General features: G+C 58.8%; 2 protein-coding genes across 21 annotated transcripts in view; one reads left to right on the plus strand and one right to left on the minus strand.

Moving 5' to 3' along the window:
* Positions 1–23,493, minus strand: part of ANKRD24 (ankyrin repeat domain 24) — a 24,752-nt gene continuing 1,259 nt past the window's right edge. For 3 of the 20 annotated variants that reach the window (XM_072787777.1, XM_072787779.1, XM_072787778.1), the window contains exons 2-22: positions 21,475–21,550; positions 13,894–13,980; positions 13,659–13,789; positions 13,491–13,579; positions 12,540–12,604; positions 11,990–12,047; positions 10,617–10,729; positions 10,358–10,464; positions 9,956–10,143; positions 9,411–9,439; positions 8,719–8,799; positions 8,471–8,578; positions 7,755–7,799; positions 7,560–7,658; positions 6,700–6,772; positions 6,341–6,459; positions 4,665–6,182; positions 2,509–2,676; positions 728–853; positions 504–569; positions 1–349 (exon numbers count right to left, since the gene is read on the minus strand). In XM_072787777.1, coding sequence (XP_072643878.1) covers positions 272–349; positions 504–569; positions 728–853; positions 2,509–2,676; positions 4,665–6,182; positions 6,341–6,459; positions 6,700–6,772; positions 7,560–7,658; positions 7,755–7,799; positions 8,471–8,578; positions 8,719–8,799; positions 9,411–9,439; positions 9,956–10,143; positions 10,358–10,464; positions 10,617–10,729; positions 11,990–12,047; positions 12,540–12,604; positions 13,491–13,579; positions 13,659–13,789; positions 13,894–13,980; positions 21,475–21,510 — 3,384 coding nt within the window. In that variant the 5' untranslated portion in view covers positions 21,511–21,550 and the 3' untranslated portion in view covers positions 1–271. Of the gene's footprint in view, positions 350–503; positions 570–727; positions 854–1,152; positions 1,421–2,508; positions 2,702–4,664; positions 6,183–6,340; positions 6,460–6,699; positions 6,773–7,559; positions 7,659–7,754; positions 7,800–8,470; positions 8,579–8,718; positions 8,800–9,410; positions 9,440–9,955; positions 10,144–10,357; positions 10,465–10,616; positions 10,730–11,989; positions 12,048–12,539; positions 12,605–13,490; positions 13,580–13,658; positions 13,790–13,893; positions 13,981–14,784; positions 14,878–21,474; positions 21,671–23,493 lie in introns of those variants that run through there. The other 17 variants (XM_072787783.1, XM_072787785.1, XM_072787784.1 and 14 more) reach the window with 15 other exon arrangements.
* SIRT6 (sirtuin 6) overlaps positions 21,241–23,493 on the plus strand; it is a 12,021-nt gene continuing 9,768 nt past the window's right edge. The window contains exons 1-2 of the mRNA XM_072787792.1: positions 21,241–21,297; positions 22,030–22,257. Of these exons, the coding sequence (XP_072643893.1) occupies positions 22,138–22,257 (120 nt within the window). The 5' untranslated portion in view covers positions 21,241–21,297; positions 22,030–22,137. The remainder of the gene's footprint in view (positions 21,298–22,029; positions 22,258–23,493) is intronic.

The raw sequence follows: 23,493 nt of genomic DNA on the forward strand, positions 1-23,493 counted from the left end.
TTTCATCTTCTGCTCCGAGAGCTTTTATTCCTGGGGTTCCTGGGGGCCGGGGTGCCGCCTGGCTATGGGACCAACAGGAAGTGGGGGAGGGGATTCACAGATCCTCGGGTGGGGCAGGGGCACCGCCAGGGCATGCGGGGCACAAGTGGGGCAGTGGACGCAGCTAAGAACAGCCCAGAGGGCCCAGGCCGCTGTCCAAGCTTAGTAGGTCAGAGGGTGACCCTGGACCCCCTCGTGGAGCCTGGGGGCCGGGGGGTCAGTGCTCGGATGCTCAGCGGCCCTGAGCTTGGAGTCTCTGCATCTGGAGGATCTGGCTCAGAATCCGCTGCACATCTTCATCCATCTGACCCTGGGGTGGGGGAAGCAGAGAGAGAGCCTGGGCCCTCCTGCCTCCGTTCCCCTATATCCCTTGTTCCCTGCTCCCCACCCCTGAGGGCTCTGAACCTGCCCCCCTGGTCGGAGGAGAAAACAGGCCCAGGGTGCTGGCGGCCGGGCACACTCACCTGGATGGCATACAGGAGGTGGCTCCTATACAAAGCCACCACGGCACTGTGGTCCCTGGCAGCCTGCTGCGGGTATGGGGGACGGGCACTCAGAAAAGCAGCCCCCCCAACACACCCCAAAGCCCCCTTTACACCCAGAGCCCCTGCACCCGCGTGACAGCAGCTAAAATACTGTCATCCTTCTGCCCGCGGCTCTCCTGGGGTCCCCTGCCCTGTGTCCTCACCTTCAGCTGCTCCTGCAGGGCTTTGACCTGGCCACGGAGGGTCTCTACTTCGGGGAGGCCTGGGGCCGCTGGCTGGTCCTTCAATGCCTCCTTAAGACTGAAGACTTCCTTGGAGAGCTCTGTGATCTGGTGGGGAGGGGCAAAGGAGGGGGGGGCCTCCGGTCACCCTGAGCCTGGGACCTGGGGCTGGGAGGCTTGGGACGTCTCCAGCATGTCGGGAGGAGGCTGGTAGGGGAATGTCACGTCCTAGAGGCCAACCCACTCCCACCTGCAGGCCGGGCTTGGCCCGCGAGCTAAGAGAGCGGCCTCCGCGTTTTTAAAATGGTCAGGGTGGGGGTGGGGGATTGTGCGTGGAAATGTCAAAAGAAAAATGATATTTCATGACGTATGAAAACCAAATCAAATTCACATTGCTGTGCTCGTACATCGAGTTTCATTGGCGCAGGGCCACGCCCATTCATCGACACAGCAGAGCCGAAAACACGGACTCTGGCTTTTTCCAGAAGGTTGCCGATCCTGTCACAGCCGCGCTTGCGGACTCTGGAAAGTGGAGGCTGACAGAACAGGAGGCCCAAAGCAGCCTGGCCTGGTGGGGCTGGGTCGGGCAGCCCTGGGTCTGGGTCCCTCCCTACCCCTTTCTTGAAGGAGATCTCGGGAAGACGACTTAACCCCTCTGAGCCTCAGTTTCCTTATCTGTAAAGGAAGGAGAATCACAGTTCTCACCTTGGTAGCTTACTGTGATTCGGAGCAGAGGTTAAATCTAAACTGTGCCTGGCAAACAGCAGGCGCTCAATGAACGCCGAGCTGTATTATTATTATACTACAGATCAGAGGTTCTCAACCAGGGGCCGTCTCGCCCCCAGGGAACCCCAGACAGTGTCCGGGGACATCTGTGCTGGTCACACTGGGGGCGCTCCTGGCTTTGAGGGGGTCGGGCCAGGGATGTCGCTCAGCCCCCTGCAGTGTCCGGCACGGCTCCCCCCACAGAGAACGACCTGACCCGAGTGTCGCTAGTGCCCAGGGGGGAGAGATCCTGCAACAAATAAGCCATAATCTCGACTAGAGTTTTATTTTCATTTTACAGAGGCAGTAATGCGCTCAGAGAGGTCGAGTGCCTTGTCTAAGACCACACAGTAAGCTAGGGCTGGGTGACTTTATGCTAACGCCCCTGCGGCTCCGGGACTCACGTCCACTGTCCAACGGGTGAGTGATATAACGTGTCACTCTGAGCCACTCACTCTGCCTCTCAGCTTGCTCATCTAGAAAACAGGAATCAGAATGCCTTCTGGCTTTCAGGGTTAGAGGGAAATTAAAAGTGATAGTGTGTGAAAACCACCCAACTCCATAACCGTGGGCTGCTGTCAACCGTCATCGTCACCAAACACCAGAACCCGGGAGCCTAGGTCCAAACGCCGGCTGAACCCCTGCAAGGCTGTGCAACCTCGAGCAAGCGGCATCACCTCTGTGCCTCGTTTCTTCAAATGGGGGCAATGAGAGCACCGATCTTATGGGAACTTGATGTGAGAACCAAATGTGTCCAATACATAGCACAGGGCCTAGCATGCAGTAAGTGCTCAATAAACGGCACTGTGGTTCTCATTCGTGGTTAGAACAGTAGCCCGTGTGTCCGCGTTGTCCTCTTCCTTCTCTGTGTCTCAGTCTCCCATCGAGAAGATGGGCCGATCTCCCAAGACTCTTTCATCTGGGACACTCTTGGATTTCCCACAACCTCTGATGGGTGGGAACCCCCCCCCAATTGAGCACAGGAAAGCGGGACACACCTTCTTGTCCTTCTCCTTGGCCATGTCCAGGGCCTCCTGGGCGCGGCTCTGGGCCTGGCGTGCCCGCTCGGCCTCAGTACGGAGTCCCCGCAGCTGTTGCTCTGCTGTGGCCAGCTGGGCCTCAGCCGCGTGCCGCTCACTCTTCATGAACAACGCCTCCCTCTGGACCTGCAGCCCGAGCCCATGTGTGACCCTGAGGACATGAGGACGCCAGGCGCCTGGAACCCAGCATCTTCCAACCTTTCTATTCTAGCCTGAGCCCATTCAAGCCCGTTTTGACCTCGGGGGAGTTCTGGGTTCTTCCCAGACAGCATGAACATTCTAATGACTCCACCAGACACTTGTGACGTGCCAGCTGTGTGGCCTCAGACAGCTGACTTAACCTCTCTGTGTCTGTTTCCTCACATGTAAAATAAGGGTAATGACAGCCCCCACTTCACAGTGCAATAATGAAGAGAAAATAGACAAATGCATGGCATGGGCTAAGAACAGCACCGGGCGTATGAGAAGTACAACATTCAAGGCGTCGCATTGTTCTCACACCCACCTTCCCTTCTCTGTCCCTGTTGTAAAGGCTTACAGCTTTTCTTACAAGAGGAAAGAAAACCAGAAGAATTTGGGTGGAAAGCAAACAAATGTCTGGGAGTTGATGACTACATTTTCACAAAAATATCAAGATCAGAGAATGTTAGCTTGCAAAAACTGACCCTGGGGTGGGGACTTGCGGGGAGTCCCCAAGGTAAACTTTGGCCTTTATAGAAATAATAGTTCCAGGGGAACAAGGGTAAAAAGTAGGTGTTCCACTCAGTATGGACTGGCTACACTTTAACAATCAAAATAAGAAAAATCAACTACACTGACTGATAAAGCCAATCAGACTTGCAAACTTTACCCCCTCCCCACAACACATGGTCATGAAGCAGATAAATCTCAGGGAATAAAGATGAAAACAGACATCCTTTGGTTGGACTGTGGACTCTACTAAGTAGATCATGGGTTGTTTTTTTTTTTTTTTAGATCATGGGTTTTACTGGTTCTAACAGAGCATTGTCTTGGAAAAATAATAATTCTGGCTGCCATTTATTGATCTCTTACACTACGACTGTTCTAATTTATATAGGTTAAACCACTGAATTTTCATATGAGGATTCAGTAGTATTATCATCTCTGTCACAGGGCTGAGTAAACAGAGGTGTGGAGAGAAAGATGTTTTCCTGATAACAACTAATGGACGTGGCTCCTTATTCCCATATTTTGTTATAACACCTGCTAGTTTTAGGTTTTTTGTTTGCTTGTTTTTTAAAGATTGCATTTATTTATTCATGAGAGACACACAGACAGAGGCAGAGACACAGGCAAAGGGAGAAGCAGGCTCCATGCAGGGAGCCCGATGTGGGACTCGATCCTGGGACCCCAGGGTCAAGCCCTGGGCCAAAAGCAGATGCTCAATCACTGAGCCTCCCAGGCATCCCTGTTTGTTTTTTAAGATAAGAGACAGAATCAAAAGTCTACCGCCAGGGACAAAAAATATATATATCTATATACCCTGACCTTAAAAAAAGTGAACTCAGCATCAAAATCTAAAATATTTTGGGTTCAAAATATTAGATTAAAAAAATCTCTGGGCATGACGTCCTCCCTACTTTTGGGCTGAAACATCAAACATGCTCAAAAGGCAAAACCACAGCCTCAAAACAGCCAGCTGGACGAACCACAGAGAGATTTCAGAGCAGTGGAGAAGATGGACACGAGGTGACAGCATCAGGGCAGCTCACTGCCTACAAAACACTGAGCGGCCATTGATCCCTCCCTCACACCATATGCACAGTGAGAGCCGAAGCATGAGCTCGGCTGTGGAACAAAGCAACAGTGTGACCCTGGGGTGCACGGAGGTCTCATTAAAGGAACCACAAAAAGTGCCAACCAGCAGAAAAATGACAGGGTCAAAATGGCCAGAGGTTTTTAAAAGGATAACGCAAGTTGAAACGTCCGAGAGATCAGAACGGCTTCGAGGTCAGCCATCCAGCTAGAAAGGCTAACAGGGTCAGGTGTCTACAGGATTGGGACCCCCGGGGTTGGACACCCCCCCACACCCCGGCTGCAGGTCAGATCCCCAGTGGCCACCGGCTATGCTGGGGGGGCCCGGCCACGCTCACCTGGAAGACCTCGGCGCTGGTCTTCTCGTGCCGTCGTCCCAGGTCCTCCAGCTGCCCCTCCAGCCGGGCCACGTCTGCCTGCAACGCGCCCACCACGCGCTCGTGCTCCAAGCGGGCCACGCTCCCCACACGCTCCCGCTCCAGCTCGGCCCGCAGCCGGGCGGCCTCCTTGCCGGTGGCCACCACCTCCTGCTCCAGGCTGGCCGCCCGGCCCCGCAGCTCCAGGGCCTCCTCCTGCAGCCGGTGATGCTCGGACGCCGGCACCGCCGACTGGCGCAGGGCCTCGGAAGCCTCGCGCAGCTCCGCCAGGCCCCGCCGGGCCTCCTCGCAGGCCGCGGCCAGCTCGGCGGCTCGGGCCTCGGCCGCATCCCGGGCCTGGCCCAGCTGGGCCGCCGCTGCCCGCTGCTGCTCCCCGGTGGCCGTGGCAGTGGCCAGCTGCCCCCGGAGTGCCTCCAGCTCCCGGCTCTGCTCCAGCCGCACCTCGTCCCGTCGGGCCAGCTCCGCCCGCAGGCCCCGGGCCTCCTCCTCGGCCAGTAGCCGGCCAGCCCGGGCCTCGTCCAGCCAGGCCGAGGCCGCCTCCAGCTCCCGGAGGCGCGCGTCCCGGACTCGGAGGTCCTCCCGGGCCTGCTCCAGGGTGGCTCGCAGCTGGACCACGTCCCCGCCGCTGCCCCCCGCGGCGCCGCCGCCCTCGGCCTCGCGCACCCGCTCCCGGAGCCGGCCGGCCTCGGCCTCTGCGGCCTGGCACTTGCCGTGCGCTGCCTCCAGCTCGGCGGCCGCCTCCCGCTCCCGCTGCCGGAGCGCCTCCTCCAAGGCGCGAATCCTGGTCTCCAGCTCTGCCTGCAGCTGTTCTGAGGCCTCCGCGGCTCCAGGGTAGAGGGCTGGGCCTGGGGCGGCCTCCACGGGCGCGGTCTCTGGGTCCGTAGGCTTGGCCTCCCCAGCACCCACGCCGTTGGCCTTCACTTCTGGTTCCTCTGCTTTGGGCTTTGTGGCCTCTGCTCCTGTGGCCTTCGTTTCTGGATTTCCTCCCTCTTCCAGAGCCTCAGTTTCTGTGGCCTCGGCCCCCGTGGATTTTGTTTCTGTGGCTTCAGGGTCCATGGGTTTTGTTTCTGTGGCCTCGGCTCCCATGGATTTCGTTTCTGTGGCCTCGGCCCCCGTGGATTTTGTTTCCGTGGCCTCGGCCTCCACAGATGCTGTCTGCACAGTGTCACCTCCTGCAGCCTCCTCCTCTGTGGTCTCAGCTCCGTGAACTTTGGATCCCGCAGCCGTGAGGCCATCAAGCTCCATCTCCATCGGCCCATTCCTGGTGGTCTTGAGTCCCGTGCCCCGGCCCTCCCCAGCGGCTGCCTCCTCTGCTCCAGGGGCCCCCCGGGCCTCCAGTTGCTCCAGTGCCCGCAGGGCCTCGGCATGCTGCCTGCGGAGCTGGTCAAACTCAGCCCGGAGAGAGTCATAGAGCGCCAGAGGGATGACCTCGGCTGACCCATTCACCTCCATCTCATCCTTCTCAAAGCTCTCCAGGATCTGGGAGGTAGTAGGGAGCTGGCGGGAGCTTGTGGCCATGAGGGCCTGCCCTGCCCACAGACTCAGCCATGTGCCCACCCTGACCTCCCCGGGGGGAACCATCCCTCGGGTCCTCAGATCTGTCCCGACCCCACCCTCCTGGGCCTCAGTGTCCCCACCTGGACCTTCTCCATCAGCTCCTGGTTTTGTCTGGTGAGCGCAGCCACCTGCTCCTGCAGCGAGGCCAAGAGCTCCTGGGCTGAGGGGCTTAGCCGTTTGCAGAGCAGAGCCTCGGCCCCTGGTGGGCACACAGAGTCAGCCCCAAGGGTCCTCGGCCACAGGGGGTGGGGGCTGGGGGTCCGGAGCAGGGGGTCGGGGCCTCCAAGGCAGGCACGTGGAATGAATAATGGGTGGGGGTCGACGTCCCTGCCAGCTTCAAATTCTCTCCATGCCTGTGAGTCAAGGCTCCATTTCCCAGGGGGCCCCAGGGACAAGGTGGACAGGGGTACGTGGAGGGGGGACAGGGGTGGGGGCTCACCTGGAAAGTCAGACAGTTCACCCTCTTCATCCTGCAGAGTGGCCACATCATAGCTGGTGTTCTCCCTCTCATTCTGGAGGGTACGGGGGACAGGGTCCAGTTCGGGTCTGACCCTCTTCCCACCCCCAAGACTGCCCCCCAAGGAATCCAGAGAGAACAGGGGAGTTTGCGTGTCTCCATCACCCCCCGGGAGCATCAGACTGGCCATGTCTGGCCCCCCAGTGTTCACCGCGGGCCATGGGGCTGCACTGGGCTCCCCAGGAAGGACAGAGAACAGCCCAGCAGCCACACAAATGTGTAACCCGTACCCGATGCCTGGGGTTGTACGTGCGGCCTGTGCGTATGGGATGGAGAGAGGGGCGCAGAGCTGTGTCCTCACAAGGACGTGTCCCAGATTCTGCACTGGGGTGTCCACATGTGAGTACCCGGCACAGAACATCTGTGTGGCTCAGGGTTTGTGGGTCTGGGGTGTGTGGGCATGTGGCACGGCCCCTGCTTCCTGGTGTGAGTTCCCTTGACGACGCGTGACCCTGTGCTTGTGTTTTAGGCTGGTGTGTGTACATGTGATGACTGCAACCGTATTCACGTACTCGTGTGGGTTTGTGTGCGTGAGCCCGGTTACGCACATGCCTGTGTCTGTGTGATCATGTATCTGGGGGTAGATCTGCGTGCGTGCGTGCATTTGTGGGTGTGTCGTCTGCGTGTGATGGAGAAGTGTCTGTCGCGCGTGCGCCAGTATCTCCAGCATGTGCCTGTGAGTCCACGTTCATGGACGCCGGGGGTGGCTGCCAGTTTTATAGGTGAGACCACGCGCGTGAGCGTGCCGTCTGTGACGGTGTGTGTGTGGGGGGCACGCCCACCTCCAGCAGCGACAGGCGGCTCTGCAGACTCTCTACCTCCCGTCCCAGGCTCTCCTTCTCCTCCTGCTTCTCAGCCAGCAGCTGCTGCAGCTCCTGCACCTGCAAGGGTGGGTGGCAGTGGGGGCTCGGCCAGCCCCTGGGTGGGGGGTAACACGGGGCGGCAGGGCGCTGGCTCTCTCCGCACCTGCCACCTACCTGTCTCTCCAGGCTGTGGAGGGAGCTGGCCTCGGCCTCTGGCAGCTGATGGGAAGAATGGGGGACAGGGCTGGAATCTGGGTTGGGGGCCTCCCCACTCCACCTCCCGAGTAGCCCTCGGGCCCCACCGTGGGCATATGCCGAGCACCCACTGGGCACCCAGCACGGCTCCACCCCCCGACTCATGACCAACATTTATTAAGTGTCGGACCCTGTTTTGGGCCACTAAGTCCTTCACTCGTCGGCTCACGTATCCCTTCCTCTGATAACTATCGAGCATCTAACCGTGAGCCAGTCGCGGTCAACCACGCCTCTCCCTGGGCTCGCTGGCAGTCAAACGGGCAAACGTGAATCAAATACGTGGCATGGCCACAATAGCAGTTACATGCTTTGGATAAAAATGAAGGGAATTGGGAAGTGAGTGGGACTGTCACAATTTTAAATAAGTTGGACCAGGGGAGATGTCTTCTCTGAGCAAAGACCCATAGGAAAAGGAGGAAGGAGCCACAGAAACTTCTGGAGGGGGAGCGTTCCAAGCAAGGGGCACAGCACACGCAAAGGCCCTGGGGCAGGACGAGGCCCAGAACACTGGAGGGCCAGCAAGGAGGCCCGTGTGGCTGGAGGGGAGTGAGCAAGGGTGGAGACAGGAAGGAGGGAGCGAGGAGAGGTAAGGGGGGGTCTTCCCCGCCCAGGCCTGTGTCCCTGCGGCCCCTCACCTCCTGCTTCCTCCGTTCCTGGTGCTGCTCCAGGCCCCGGATCTTCTGCAGCAGGCGGCCCCTCTCCTGTCGCAGCCGCACGATCTCCTCATAGGCGTCTCGATCATCCTGGCCCCCCCGCCGCCCCGGGGACCCACCACCTTCACATGAGGCCCAGGGGCTGTCCGCTGCCGCACCTGAGTCAGAGCTCCCCCGACCCCCGTCTCCCCTCCCTCATCCCCCCTCCTAGGGGCCAGGGCGTCTCTCACCGGCACGGGGATGCTGGCGGGGGGCTGAGGTGCCTTCCGCTTCTTGGGAGCCCCTCGCTTCTCATGGCTGGACACAGAGTTCTGAGGGGAGGGGGGCACATGGCAACTCCGGGGTGCAGCCCCATTGTCATCAGCCCCAACTCTGCCCTCACTTCCTGTGCGACCCTGGGCAAGTCCCTGCCTCTCCCTGGCCATTGCTTAGCCACATAAAGGGGGGGCCATACTTCCTGAGAGTTCCAGATCTAGTGCTTTACTCTCTGCCCCTCTCTGTACTCGGCACTTGGTACTAGGACTGGATTGTCTACAGGTTCACTTTCCCTGTGGAGCTGAGATGCCATAGGGCTGGGGGCGGGGTGGGGGGAGAGAGAGACGGGGTGGGGGGCAGACCTGCCTTCCCTGACCTACACCAGCCCTCACCCAACTCAGCCCCACGATTTGCCCCCCACTGCAGTGTTCTCACCCAGTCCCGAGGGCTCCTACACTGTGGGTGCTGCTGTCACTTGGTGGCAGCATACCCTGGAGGTAGCATTCATCCCAAATACATCTTCCTAGGTCACAACCCTGGGATGGAAGTCCATCTCGTCCTCTTCCCATAAAGTGTGGGGCAAGGCAGGGCGGGGGAGGTGGCGGTGGGGTGGGGGAGGCAGTGTGTGCAGGGGGAGGGGACTCATTCACTGCTTTGAGATCCGTACCTGAGATGATGCCTCGCCTGAGTCATCCTCTAGGAGGGCAGGGAAGGGAGAGAAGCAGGGTCAGGCACTGTGGTTTGGGGACTCCATTCCCAGCCCTAGGAAGGGCTCTTAGGGAGGGGACCTACGGCTGGGGAGAGCTCCCAATTCCCCAAGTATCAGGAGTTTTAAAGTAAGACTCAACTATTTTTGCAGAAGCTAACCTGAGGGGCCTTGGAACCCTCCGAAGGGGAAGGACAGTGGCACCTCCAGGATGGGACTGGGCGGGGGGGGCGCCAATTCTTAGGAAAGATCCAAGCATAAGGATAACCCAGGAAAACAGAGTGGATGCCTCGATCATTCTAGAAGCTCAGGGGCTCCTTGACACTGATCTGAGTAGCATCAGGGGACACATGAATCCCCCCCGCCACACACACACCCTGGAAAGCAGCAAACAGGGATACCTTGAAACTCTCTAGATCAGAGAAAGGGGGTGACCAGACATTGCTTAGACCAGACACAGGTGGGGGGGATGCTTGAAACTGCTTTGGGGTGCAGGGCTTGCATACCACTGAGTGGTGAGGGGCGCTGCGCAGCTTCCTGCAGGAGGTGCAGGATGAGCTTGTCTCCTGCCAGGGCTCCGTAGTGAGCGGCGTCCTGGCCCAGGGCGTCGGTGATGCCCGGCTGGGCCCCGCCCTGCAGCAGCACCTCCACCGTTTCGGGGCTGGCGCCCTCACAGGCCATCATCAGGGCCGTCCTACCAGGGGAAGGGGCCGCTAAGGATGTGAGGACATTCTTTAACACCCCCCCAGCCCCCAAGCCCTCCTCAGTTACCCAGGCCAGGTCAGGGTGGGCAGGGGGTGGTGGGGGGAAAAGGTCAACCAGAACCCTGCCACCCACAGAAGTTCAGAGACTTGCCCAAGGTCACACAGTGTACAATGGATGGACTGGGAGGGAGGGGAGATACTCACCTGCCCTGCAGGTCCTGGTCATTTGCAGCGGCCCCCTGCTGCAGGAGGAGGCGGCACAAATCTGTGTGACACATCTGCGCTGCTATGATAAGGGGCGTTGTGCCTGACTGGTGGGAATGAGGGGGAGGGGGAGACAAAAACGTGAGAGGCTGACTTTGGTAGATAGGGAAGCCTCTACGAGTGACCCTGACCTTCACTCCAGACCTTTTCGCCCCTTTTAGAAAGGTGCCTGGGATGTTGCCACTTGGTGACAGCGTACCTCAAATACATTCTCTTGCCCAAAAAGATTCCAGAGGCTCACCCGATCTCGGGGATTCAGTTGTGCCTTGAAGGAGCAAAGCATTTCTGAGCAGGAGATGCAGCCGCCCGCAGCTGGAAAAAGAGGGAGGGTAGGTAGGACAAGGTTTAGGCATTTTCTGGGGGGGGCCTTCTGGCTGGTGTGATCCTTAGCCCTGGTTTCATGAGAAGTTCCCGCCTTTCCTGGGTGGGCAGGCAAAGGTATGAGTCCCATTTGACAGATGAGGAAACTGAGGTCCAGCCAGTAGGGTCAGAGACAGAGCAAACCCGCTGTTCCCTCGCTCTCTCCACATTCCGCCACGGCTCCCTCTTAAGGTAGAACTTTTGACGGATTTTTACGTATTTCATCTCTTTGATTTAACTGGCTCTGGGCACCTGTCGTGCAGCCAACCTCATGTGGCAAATATGAACGTTTACTGTTGGGGATCACGGGTCAGCTGGGACTGGGGTTGGGGCTGGGTTCTGGGTTTTGAAGGTGAAAGGAGGAGCGTAGAGGTTTCTTGGAGGCAAGAGCCGTGAAGTGGGGAAGCGCTTGGGAAAGTCAAGCAAGTGGGAGGCGGTGTGAATGTGGTGACCCGGGAAGAAGGGGGGTCCGCTGGCAAAGCCAATGAGCGAGATCTGGTTACGTGCTGTGTGCCGGGGGGGGGGGGTACGGCATTTTGTTTTCTGGTGGAACCCCAAGGCTTAGAGCCTGACACACCAAGCGGGAACTCAATCAATCTTTACTGAACAAAAAAACACCTAGTGAGCCTCCGCAGTGCGACCCAGGGCGTTACCATCACTAGGTGGCGGCACCTCCCCGGCCACCGAAACCCCAAAGCACACACAAAAGTACTCTGTGTTCCCAAAGGGTCAGCAGCTCCTTAAATCATTAGGGAAAGTCACTTCCTAGTCTCACGGGCGATGTGGGCAGGTGTTGGGCTGGGATCTGGCTCCCGCAGGTGGGACCCTTCCCCGCCCCTCCGGAAGGAATCCAGATTTAATGGTTACCAAGGGCGCTCGGATCTCTGGCCTTGTTGAGACCACCCCTCCCTCCACACCCCAGGATTTTGTCAAAGGAAGTTGCACTCTGGTCACCCCCCGCCCCCCCGCCCCCCACCGCCACCACGGGGTTCGCCCAGGCCTGGCTGATATTAGGCTGTGCTGACTAGGAGTCAGACAGCCTGGGTCTCCCCCACTTTCTTGTGGGCGAGCCTCAGTCACCTTTGCCTGTGCAATGGGGTCACTGTCTGTGGAGCAAAGGGTTGCCGGGTATTAGTGGTGAGCCCCGGGTGGAAGCATCCCAAGCCCGGCACCCCCTGGGTTGTGGTGAGGGCGAAGCTGGGGGACACCCACCTGCATGATGCAGGGCCGTCCACCCACTGCTGTCCACAACATCCACCACGCAGGACGCCTGGGGAGGGGTGCGTGTGCGGGTCACCGGAGGGTCTCTAAGAACTGCCCCTTCATGCCTCAGCCGTCTTCCCTCCCTCATGCCTGCTCTGCGGAGCCCATCCCCTCACGGCCCCCAGGTGACCTGGCCTTTACGAAAATTGGTGAGAAAGAGGAAATCGCTGGGAGCTCAGGAAGCCCTGGGGGCTTAGGGGCTGGATGGGAGCCCCGAGAGTGGCTGAGAAACTACCTAGGGTTTGGGGAGAAGCTGGCGCTCTGGAGATATCTGGTGTTGGGAGCATCTCCTGGGTGTGGGAAGTATCTGGACATTCAGGGAGTATCCGGTTGTCCAGGGAGTAGCTGGGGATCAGGTGTTAAAGAAGCCAAGACATATATCTAGGATCCAGCAAGTATCTGGAGGCTTGGGGTGGGGGGATTTCTAGGACTCGACTGGGGTTCAGAGGAAGGAAGTATCCAGGTTTGAGGGAGTATCTGACACAAGAAAGTAAATGACCTGTAGCAGCTGCTTCAAGCACTGTGGGTGCCCATACTTGGCGGCCAGGTGGAGGGCATTGTAACCTGAAAGGCAGGGAGTGTCTGCTAGGGCTCCCCATACTCAAGGAGCTTCCAGCTGCTCCCCAAACTGTGCCAGCTATTTGTGATGAGCTTCCCTGCATCCAGTAAGTCCCCAGACTCCAGCTACTTCTCTAAACCATGCTACTCCCCACGGCCAGAGACTCTCCAAGCTCCAGCAAGTCTGTATCCCAGACTACACGCCGCACCCACCCACCCCTCAAGCCCCCTGGGGGACCCTTTAGGGTCGATGACACTGAAGCTTCAGGGATGGCCCCGGAACCCAGTCACTCTATCTGCTCCTGCTGGTCTGCAAACCTTTGCTACTCCATGCGCTACCTATTTCCCTGTCTGATGCTCCACAGACCCTCAGCTGCTCCATACACCCTGGCTGCTACGTTGCCTCCTACGTTGCCCCAAAGCTTCAGACATGGCTTTGGCCCACACCTAGTTACATCCTGAGCTCCAACCACTCCCTCTAGCCATGCATCCTACCTCAGATATTCCCTCAGCGCCCTAGTTAAATCATCCGCCCAGATTCTCCTTTTATCCCAGCTACTCCCAGAGCACCAGCTCCCTCTAAACCCCAGAGACTTCTCACGCTCAGGTACTCCTCTGTCGCAGGTACATCCTCTGACTTAACCATGACCTGAGTCCTGGCCACTCCCCGACCGCAAGCTGTCCACTGACCCTGATTGGAGCCGGCTGGAGTCCTCCTCCATGGGCACTGCAGCCCGACCTGTCCCGGGGAGCACGGAAAGGAGGAACTCCCCCTCCTTTAGCAGGTCACAGAAGCCACAGGGGACGGCTTGCCTGGACCCTCAGGCTGGGCACAGGTCTGAGTTCCTCATCCCTCCCCCACCCCCCCCCCCCGGGGCCCAGCAGGCAGTACCTGCCCCATCCGTGCTCATGACATTGGCGCCGTGTGCCAGCATCACCTCCAGGCAGCTGGCCGCACCTCTCATGGCAGCCAGGTGGAATCTGGAGGTCAAAGGCCAGGGATCAGCTGCAGGTGGCCCCCCCTTCCCTCACACCGCCCCCCCAGGGCGTGGGCACTCACGCGGACTTGCCCTCGGGGTCCAGCTTCGTGGGCACCAGTCCCTTGCGGGTGATGAGGGCAGCCACCCGCGCAGCGTCGTTGCTGTCCACGGCCTGCAGCAGCCGCTCGTCACTTTTGCCCCACTCCTGGCTCTGTGGGACACACCCAGAGGGTCGTGGGGCCCTGCGATCGCCACCCCCTCCCTGCTCCCCCTCCCTGGGGCTCCAGGCTTCACCACCTGCCCCTGGGCACTTGCCTGGCGCCTGCCTCTGGCTGCCGGCTTCGGGATGGGGCAGGGGCCGCAGGGCGGGCAGGAGCCAAGGTCAGTGGGGCTGAGACGCAGCTGCAGGGGGAGGCAGTCCTGGGTGGGGGCCTGAGACCGTCCCCCAAGCCTGCCTCCCCCAGCAGCTGCCCCCCAGGTCCATCCTACACCCACTAAATTCCCCCCAGATCAGCCCCCAGCATCTTTCCTGAAAGTTGTCCTCCCCTACACCTGGGTCCCTAGCTGGTCCTTTTGTGAAAACCACCTTTCCAACATCACCCGCACCTCCAAAACCCTCCCATAGGAATCCCTAAAAGGGCCCCTTTAAATGTCCCTCAGAACCGTCCTCTGACATTCATCCTTCTTAAACTGACCCTGAAATGACACAATTGTCCCCCAAATGTTCCAAGATCTGCCCCCCAAATACCTCACTTAGCATGAAATGCATTCCACAATGTCTTCCCCAAATTCCTGAAGTTTCTCCAAAATCATCCCCCCCCAATGACCCCAACATCTCTCCTAAAAATGTCCTTCCAAAAAAAATCCCTTGAATGTTCTCTGAAATTATTCTCCAAATGTCAATATGTTTTCCCAAAAACGATCCCTCAAGAGTCCAAACTGTCCCCTCAAACGAACCCACCCAGAACTGTCCTCTAGATTTTCCAGATTTGCCTCGTCTGTTCTCAGAACTGCCTCCCAGAACGTCCCCGTCTCCTCGAATGTCCCCCATCCCCCACCCCCTGCCCCCCCTTCGCTGCGGGTCCCGCCGGGGTCTGGGGGCGGGGGTCCCGGCCGGGCGCGGCCAGGGGCGGGGCGGGGCGGGGCGGGGAGGGGAGACTGAGGGCCCGAGCCCCGCCCGCCCCGCGCCCCCCGCCCGGGCCCTACCGCGGAGGAGGCGGCCGAGCACACGCACAGCTGCTTCATGGCTCCGAGGTCCGGGAGGCCACCGGCCGGAGGGGGGGCGGGGGGCAGAGGGAGGGACGGGGGCGGGGGGGCGCGGAGGGAGGGGTGGGGGGGCCGGACGGGAGGCTGGGGAGTCGGGAGGGGGAGGCTGGGAGTCGGGAGGGGAGGCTGGGGAGGGCCGGAGAAAGGGACTGGGAGAGCCCGGAGGGGGAGGCTGGGGGGGCCCGGAGGGAGGGGCAGGGGCGTTGGGAGCGCGGAGGGAGGGGCAGGTGGCGCGGGAGAGAGGGGCGGGGAGGGCCAGGGGGAGGGGCCGGGGGAGAGGCCGGAGGGGGGACCCGGGGGCGTTCGGAGCGGGTACTGGAGGGTCCAGAGGGAGGGGCTGGGGGGTCCGGAGGGAGGGATGGAGGACCAGAGGGACGGGCTGGGGGGGTCCGGAGGGAGGGGCAGGAGGTCCGGAGGGAAGGGCTGGGGGGTCCGGAGGGAGGGATGGAGGACCGGAGGGAGGGGCAGGGGGTCCGGAGGGAAGGGCTGGGGGGTCCGGAGGGAGGGATGGAGGACCGGAGGGAGGGGCTGGGGGGTCCGGAGGGAGGGATGGGGGTCCGGAGGGAGGGGCAGGGGGTCCAGAGGGAGGGCTGGGGGGTCCGGAGGGAGGGGCTGGGGGTCCGGAGGGAGGGGCGGTGTCCCGCGGAGCTCCGCAGCCCCGCCCCCCCAGGTAGGGGTGGCGCGGGGAGGGCCTGGGCTCGGGGCGGGGTGCCGCTGGACGCTCCCTGACCTTCCAGCCTGGAGGCGGACGCGGCCTAGGAGGCCGGGCTGCCCCGCCCGGGCGGCTGCCCGCTGCGGCGTCTCCGCCTGGTCCGAGCCGGCGGCGGGTCGCAGGTGACTCCGGGGACGTCCCCTCGACGCCCCCTCCGCCCGGCCGTCTTTCACGCTCTCACGCAGCGGTGGGACCCAGCAGTCAGTCTGACAAACTTGAATCTGAACCCAGGGCCTTGCCCCCAGGCCCTCCGCGCTTCACAGCTACCCGACCCAGAAGATACTTGCTTACCTGCTTCGGACTTAACATTCCTCACCTGGAGAATGGGTTTCAAAATAGACAGTAGCTACTGCCCGCAGAGGGTTATTATTAGCAGGAGGAGGACTAAGGAGATGGTCTATGCAAGCACGCACCGGTGCGGGGCACAAAGTAAGTGCAGCGATCATGGGTTCATTCGTCAAGCACAGATGTGCGTGGGCCCGTGTGCATATCTAATGTTGAGTCCTAGGGACACGGGCCGTCATAGGTGGTCAGTGAAATCACCGAGACCCGGAGAGGACACAGCTCTTGGCTATTGTCTTAGACTGGGAGCCCCTGGACAGCAGGGCCAGGCCGAGGCCTCCCTGACATAGGCCTGGCACCCCAGGGTGGGGTGGAGCCCTTGGTTAAGTCTTTGCTGAGTGAAGGAATGACTGAGGAGGCCAGGCCCTCGGAGCCATGGGAGTCTCATTCACGGAGTCCGTTTGTCCTATGGGGTGCCTGGTGCTGCACGGGGAGTCTCTAGGGAGAGATATACACCCATAGGTTGATGAACCAGGGTGATCAAGGCTGTGATGGGGGAGGCCCAGGCCAGCTGGGAGCTCAGAGAGGTCCCCTGACACCAGGGGAGTCTGGGAGGGCTTCTCAGAAGAGGGGGCATCTGAGCTGAAACTAGGAGGATGGGCAGGAGTTGGGGGGGGCAGGGACACGATCAAGTTCAGGAGAGATCATAAAATTATGTCTTTCCTGCACCCGCCCAGTTGCCTGTGTGCTGGTGCACGACCAGGTGGTTGGAGGTCATACTTAAGGGTAGGGTGGAGGAGGAGGTGCATCCATGGAAGGAGGGGGGGGAACCAGGAATGGGGGACCTCAGGGAAGCCACGGAAGGTTCCAAAATGGAATGGTTCACTGTTGATGTGGTTGCAAATTCACATAGGAGCCATAGGGGCCGTGGGGTGGGGGTGGGGGGGCACAGGGATGAGAGGGGAGAGAAGGGATGAGTGCAGAGACAGCCTTCTGGAAACAGGTTAGCAGTTGCGACTGCAGACAGGAAGGGGGGGCCTGAATGCAACTTGGTCACGGAACGCACGCTGTGTGACTTTGGGCCAGTCACGCTCCTTCTCTGGGTCTCAATTCCCCAACTGCTAAATGGGATAGATAAAGCAACAGGCACCATCGGGCCGGGTCCCCCCACTGAGGCCCTGCAGACTTTCAGCCCCAGATCCTTCTCTGTTGCAAGGTTGGGGGGGGGAGGCTGAGCAGCATCCCTGGCCCCCACCCACTCGATGCCAGGAGCGCCCCCAGTGTGACCACCACAGATGTCCCCAAACACCACCCCCATGTCTCCAGGGGCAAGATCTGTCTGTGATTCTTCTTGGGACATCTTTGGGCAGGGGGAGGGAGAGGCGGGGCAGATAAATGGAGAGTTTGGTGATAGGCAACTGGGGGGGGGGTGTGTGTTGAGGGCTCCTGCCTCCCACACCCAGAGGCAGAGTGCCCCTCTCAGGCTTGGCCGGGGAGGGAGCTGAAATGGATCTCCCGGCGCAGGCCTCGGATTTCCCAGCGCGCCTTGGCCGGTCCTCCTGGATACTATAGGAGCTCAGACAAATACCCCTCACCTCCCCCTGCTGCCCCCCAGGGGCTCAGGCCAAGTCTGGACCTCACCTGACTCCTCCCTCTCATGCCACACCCACTCCACCAGCGAACCCCACTGGCTGTGAACTCCATCCAGGTACCCCATCCTGCCTGGTCCAGCCCCATCCCTGTGGGCTCCATCTGGGGACACCTCCACTCTGGTCTCCCCGGCCCTGCCCTGGGCCCCCAGCTTCCTGAAGCCTCATCAGCTCTTCTCTCCCTCCTGCCCGAAAGCCTCCAGCAGCCCCACTCAGCATAAAATCCAGACTGCTCTGGGGAGGGGGGTGGGTATCCCCCCAAGGTTTCTATAGAAACTGGTCCCCTTGGGCCAAATCGCACCCCCTGCCTGGTTGTGTGCAGCTTGAGAACTAAGAATGTTTACATTTAGAAGTGGGGGGGGGGGGTCAAAAAGAAGCGTAATATTTTCTGATACGTGAAAATGACATGAAATTCACATATCAGTGTCTGTAAATAAAGTTTTATTGGGACGGAGCCCTGCCCATCTGTGTGCTGGGGCCTCTGGCTGCTCTCGGGCTGCAGTGGCAGACAGGAGGGCTGGGTCCCCCCTACATCTCACCCCCCACCAGAAACAAAAATGTTACTGCCTGGCTCTACAGGGAGAATTTGCCCCCCACTACTGTAAGCAGTACCCCCGTCAAGTCCCTACACTTGCCCTGCTCAGACCCAATCCTGAGGTCACGGTGCCCTCCTTTCTGGTCTGGGGGCATCTGCTCTTGTGGTGTCCTCCACCCAGAGCACCCTCCCGCCTCCATTGTCCACATGGCCCATTCCTCTCCTTTTGTCTACACTGGAAGGCACCTGAACAGGGTATTTTTAGCAGGGTTTTTGTTGTTGTTGTTGTTTTCATTGCTCCTTTCCCCTCCTGATGCCACATCGTGTCCCCTTCTGAATACTCCCTGCTTCCTCTCGGGCTACTCCCCGCCTACAATGTCAGAGGAGACAGCATGAAACCAAGCGTGGGGCCCTTCTGAGGGTGGGTCTGTGAAGCCAGCCTGACCTCCAGCACCTACAGCAGGGAGGGACCCACTAAATGTCCGTTGAATGAATTCAAGGAACAGGTAACTCTGGAGAACAAAAACGCGAGACAGACTTTCCAGGAAGCAGTGAGGCCCTGGGAATCTGTGAATGTCTCAAAGCTCCAATCTTGTGCTTGTGGGTTTTTTCCTAAAACCTGAAATAAGGGCAGGAGGCTGGTGGGAACTGAGGCCTGGGCTCACGGCTTCAGTTAAATCCCATCTTATGGATGGGAAATCAGGCCCAGAAAGGCTCTGAGAAGGCTCAGGGCGAGTATGGCCATGTGTTCAGGTCTTTTTTTTTTTTTTTTTTAAATTCATGAGGGAGGCAGAGACACAGGTAGAGTGAGAAGCAGGCTCCCTGCAGGGGTAGCCCCATGTGGGACTTGATCCCAGGACCCCAGGATCACGACCTGAGCCAAAGGCAGATGCCCAACTGCTGAGGCCCCCAGGCACCCCGATGTGTTCAGGTCTTAAAGCAAAGGCTGGTGGCAGAGAAGCAGCAGCGGCAGGGAGGGAGGACCAGCAAAGGTGTGGGGGTGGCCTGTGCGCTGAGATGAGGGAGCAGCTGGGGGCGGGGAGGCGGGGGTGTCTGTGTGTCTGCAGTCACGCAGTCATGGTGTTCGCTTTCCTCCCTCGGGGGAGCTGAACAAAAGCCGAACCTGACTCCCGCTGTCTGCCCAGAAACTGGAGCCGCAGGAGGGAGGGACAGTGAGCTGCCGGAGATGGGGGGATGTAGAGGACGAGGTCGTCCCGTCCGTGTCCCCCCAGCCCCCGCCCCGCCACCTCCCAGATGCCCCTCTAGATGCCCCGACACCCTCACACCCAGCCCGAGGCTTTAACACGTGTCCCTGTCCCCCATGCACCCCCACACCTGTGCTACATGCCCAACATACCCGTGTCCCAAATTAGGTGTCTGTTTTTCTTTTCTTTTCTTTTTTTTTTGGTACGCAAACTTTTTCAAGGATTTGATCTCAATTTCGGTTATAATTCTACTTTTGAAGTTAAACAATTGTAGGGTTTGGTTTACCGCTGCCTTCAACATCTCAGGAATTCTCGGGGGGGGGGGGGGAAGGGGTAAATGTGAAGAGTCCAGATTAGGAGCTGATTCCAAACGGGATGAAGAATTTAAGGATCATTTGGCAATGAAGGAGTCTGACTCTGTGCCCACATTTTTTTTGTAGGTGGTGAGCGAGCTATTTATTTCTGACTCCATCTCTTGCTACTTCTCTCCAATCAGTAGACTCCCCACCCCCCCCACCCCCAACCTGGGGGAAGTCTGGTGTCTCCATTCCTAGCTGTGTGACCTTGGGCAAGTCTCTAACTTCTCTGGGCCTCCTCTCCTCATCTGTAAAGTGGAATAATAAAAGCTCCTACCCCATAGGATTGTCATGAGGAAGACATGAGCTAACATCCGCAAAGCTCCGGGTTAAGCTCCTTACAGAGTTTGAAAACACACATAAAACCAAAACAAGGAAATAAAGCCCGAACCGGGTGCAATCAGCAAAAATGAATTCAATGCTATTACATTTAAATGTTTAAAGTTTAAATTAAAATAAGGATGGGATGCCCGAGTGGCACAGTGGTTGAGCATCTGCCTTTGGCTCAGGGTGTGATCCCGGGGTCCTGGGATCGAGTCCCACATCGGGGTCCCCTGCAGGGAGCCTGCTTCTCCCTCTGCCTCTCTCTCTCTGTCTCTCATGAATAAATAAATAAAATCTTTAAAACAAAATTAATTAAAGAAAGGGAAATGGAATGTTAAGCTGAACATATTCCAGAAATAGATGAGTTGGGAAAACCGAGGGCGCCACGGGAGGCTCGGGAACAGACGCACGGTGACCCAGCTAGTCAGGCGGAGGACGCGCCCAAACCCAGAGCCACCTGACTTTACAAACAGGCTTGTTCCTCTGCCCCCTTTTCAGCTTTCCAGAGCTCCTCTCCTCGGGCTGGACCCTCTTCAGCATCAGCCCGCCCACACGCTCTGTTCCAGCCCAAGAACCTGCTCATCATCATCCCAAGATGGCCCTGAATCACCCAGGCCTGGCCCAGCCCCCATACTTCCCTACACTTGGGGGACCAGGGGAGGGTGGGTACAACTGAGGAAGGAACATCTCCCTCCGGGAGCTCACAGTCCTCTGCACTGGAGGCCAGCTCCAGCCCACCTCAGGGCCTTTGCACTGGCTGTTCCCTCGGCCTGGAACGCAATTCTTGAAATATGCGCACGATTCCCCCCCTCTTTCCCTTCTGACCTTTGCTCTTATATCAGCTCCTTGATGAGGCCTTTCTTGACACCTTGCTTTAGGACTGCAACCAACTCCCCTGCCCCAGATGCTCCCTTTCCTTGCTTTCTTTGTTTCTGTGGTATAAAAAATGCCTTTTCACTCATTTATGTTGTTTAATATCCACCAACCCCACATGGCTGTCAGCTCCAAGAGGGTAGGCAATTCCTCAACACCTAGAACAGGGCCTGATACAAACACTTTGCTGAGTGAATGCTCAAAAGCAAGATATAGAGTCCCTGAGAAAGTGAGTCCTCCGAAAAGCAAGCGGTTACTGGAACTAGGGAGAATGGAGATTCTTCCAGAAGAAGAGTTACTGGGGCCAAATAGGGCGGGGGCTGTAGAGGGTTGGACAGGTGGGAGATGCAGGAGAGGGCTTTCCCCATGGAAGGAAGAGCAGGGGGGTGGGGGCTGGTGGCTGGAAACGGAGCAGGAAGAGGTGGGGACATGAGCAGGAAGAGGTGGGGACATGACTGCAGCAGGGTGCAGTCGACAGGAAAGGCAGGAGAGGGAGCAGACCCGGAACCTGTGGGGGGTGAGGAACCACGGGGAGAGTCTGACCAGGAGGGGCCTGGTCGTAAGGAAGCTGCCAGAAGGATCAGAGGAAGCTTGGGGGACAGTGCTCCGAGGGCCCAGTGGCTCCTCAGCCAGGCCCTGAGGCACCCAAGCCTGAAACTAGGGGACACTGGGCATTCAGAGGCCTCAGACTCACCTCTGTCTTCTTAAATCGTGCCCGGAGGGTCTTCATGGCCAGCGTCCCACGTTTCTCCTCAACACAGGCAGGCCACCTGGGGAAGCACGAGGGTGGGGCAGGATGCAGCACCTGGTGAGCAGGAGGGTCACCTGCCTCCCTCTCCTCGAAAGGACCCCTTGGTCTTCCCTGGGCCATTTCAGACCCTAGAGCAGGACACAGACACAGGACACCCCATCTCCTATTTGCTGTGTGTCCTTTGGCAGGTCACTTGCCCTGAGTTTCACCTGCCTCATCCTTAACCTGAGGGAGAGAATCCCCTTTTGACCAATGGTCAGTTTTCAGTGAAGTCCCTAGCCTAGGGCCTGGCAAACAGTAGGTGCTCAATATATGCACCTCTCCGGTGTTCCCTGTTGTGCACGCAGATAAAGCTTTCTGTGGTCTCTAAGCTTTCATCAGTGCAGTTATTTCTACATAGAATACCCTTCCTTCTCCTTCTCTGGTCAACTCCTATTTACCCTTCACAGCCCCGTTCCAGAACCCGATGTTCTGATGAGCTTCGCCTGTTGTCCACAGGCTGAACTCTCAACTCCTCAAACCGGCTTCCTCCAGCCCTGCTTGGGTCCCTTCCTCTGCCCCGGCCCTGGCTTTGGAGGCTGGAAGTGTCTGGGCTGGTATTAGTACATGAGGCTGGTCTGCACAAAGGCACGTTTCTTGGATAATCAGAGAAGATCATCTGCAGCCAAGTGTCCTTCCACCAGGCGGTGTCTGTGTGACGGAAAGCACGGAGGCCAGTCACCCAAGGTGAGAGGTCGGGGGCGACGGCTGTGTACATGTATCGGCACCTATCCGCCTATACATGCCTGCCTGGGCCCCCTACGCGTTCTTCCCGTGTACGGGGCTGGAGGGCAGACACATCTCAAGGTGGGCGGCCAGGGATTCCTCCCCACTGGGAGTCGGATTTCTATGGAGGCCTCATCACCTCTCCAACCTGCCTGTGAATTCTCGAAGCCATTCTTCCGTCTGTCTACTCACCCATCCGTTCCCCAGTGCATCCATCCTCCTACCTGAGCGTTTGTACAGACACCCGCTGGCTACCAGCCACCAACTCACCTTCCCATGACCCTTCAATCATACTTCATCCACCACCCACCTATCATCCATCTATGCACCCACTTACATATTGGACAACCATCCAGCCAACCATCCAGCCAGCCATCCACCTAGCCACCCATCCGACACCCACCCATCCATCCACCTACCCACCCACCTACCTACACATCCAACACCCATCTACCTATCCAACCATCCATCCACTTACCCACCCATCTATCCACGTGCCCATCTACCTACACATCCAACATGCACCCACCCACCCACCCATCCATCCACCTACCCACCCATCCACACATTCAACACCCACCTATCCATCCACGTACTCACCCACCTACGTATCCAACATGCACCCACCGACTCATCTACCTAGCCACCTACCTACACATCCAACACCCACACATCCATCCATCTACACACCCACCCACCTATCTACACACCCAACACCCACCCATCCACTCACTCCACGGCGCATTCATCCATTCACCCTTCCATCTACCCACCCTTCTATCTACTGATCACTCATTCACCCACCCACCCCTCCACCAATCAGCATACCCATTCACTCAGCACTCACCCTACTCTTTTTCTTCTACCTCTGTCTCAATCACACCCAGAGCAGGGTGTAATAAGACACCCAAGAGAGTCCACAGGTTGCCAGGACAGGAGAGAACCATGGGCTTGGGGGGACGGGAGTAGCTTCCCGGAAGAGGTGATGGTATATAAAGCAGGACCTGATGGCCAGGCAGGATGCTGAGAGGGACAGTGGCAGTTAAAGAGGGTATGTACCCTAGACAGTGCAAAGGCTGGGAAGTGGGAAGTGCATGCATGAGCGTGTGCACGTGTGTGTGTGTGTGTGTGTGTGTGTGTGTGCATGTGAGGGTGCCTGGGTAGCTCCTCGCCACAGCTGGGACACATGCGGGCTTC

The sequence above is a fragment of the Canis lupus genome, chromosome 19 (assembly GCF_048164855.1).
Source record: "Canis lupus baileyi chromosome 19, mCanLup2.hap1, whole genome shotgun sequence".
Taxonomy (NCBI): Eukaryota; Metazoa; Chordata; class Mammalia; order Carnivora; family Canidae; genus Canis; species Canis lupus.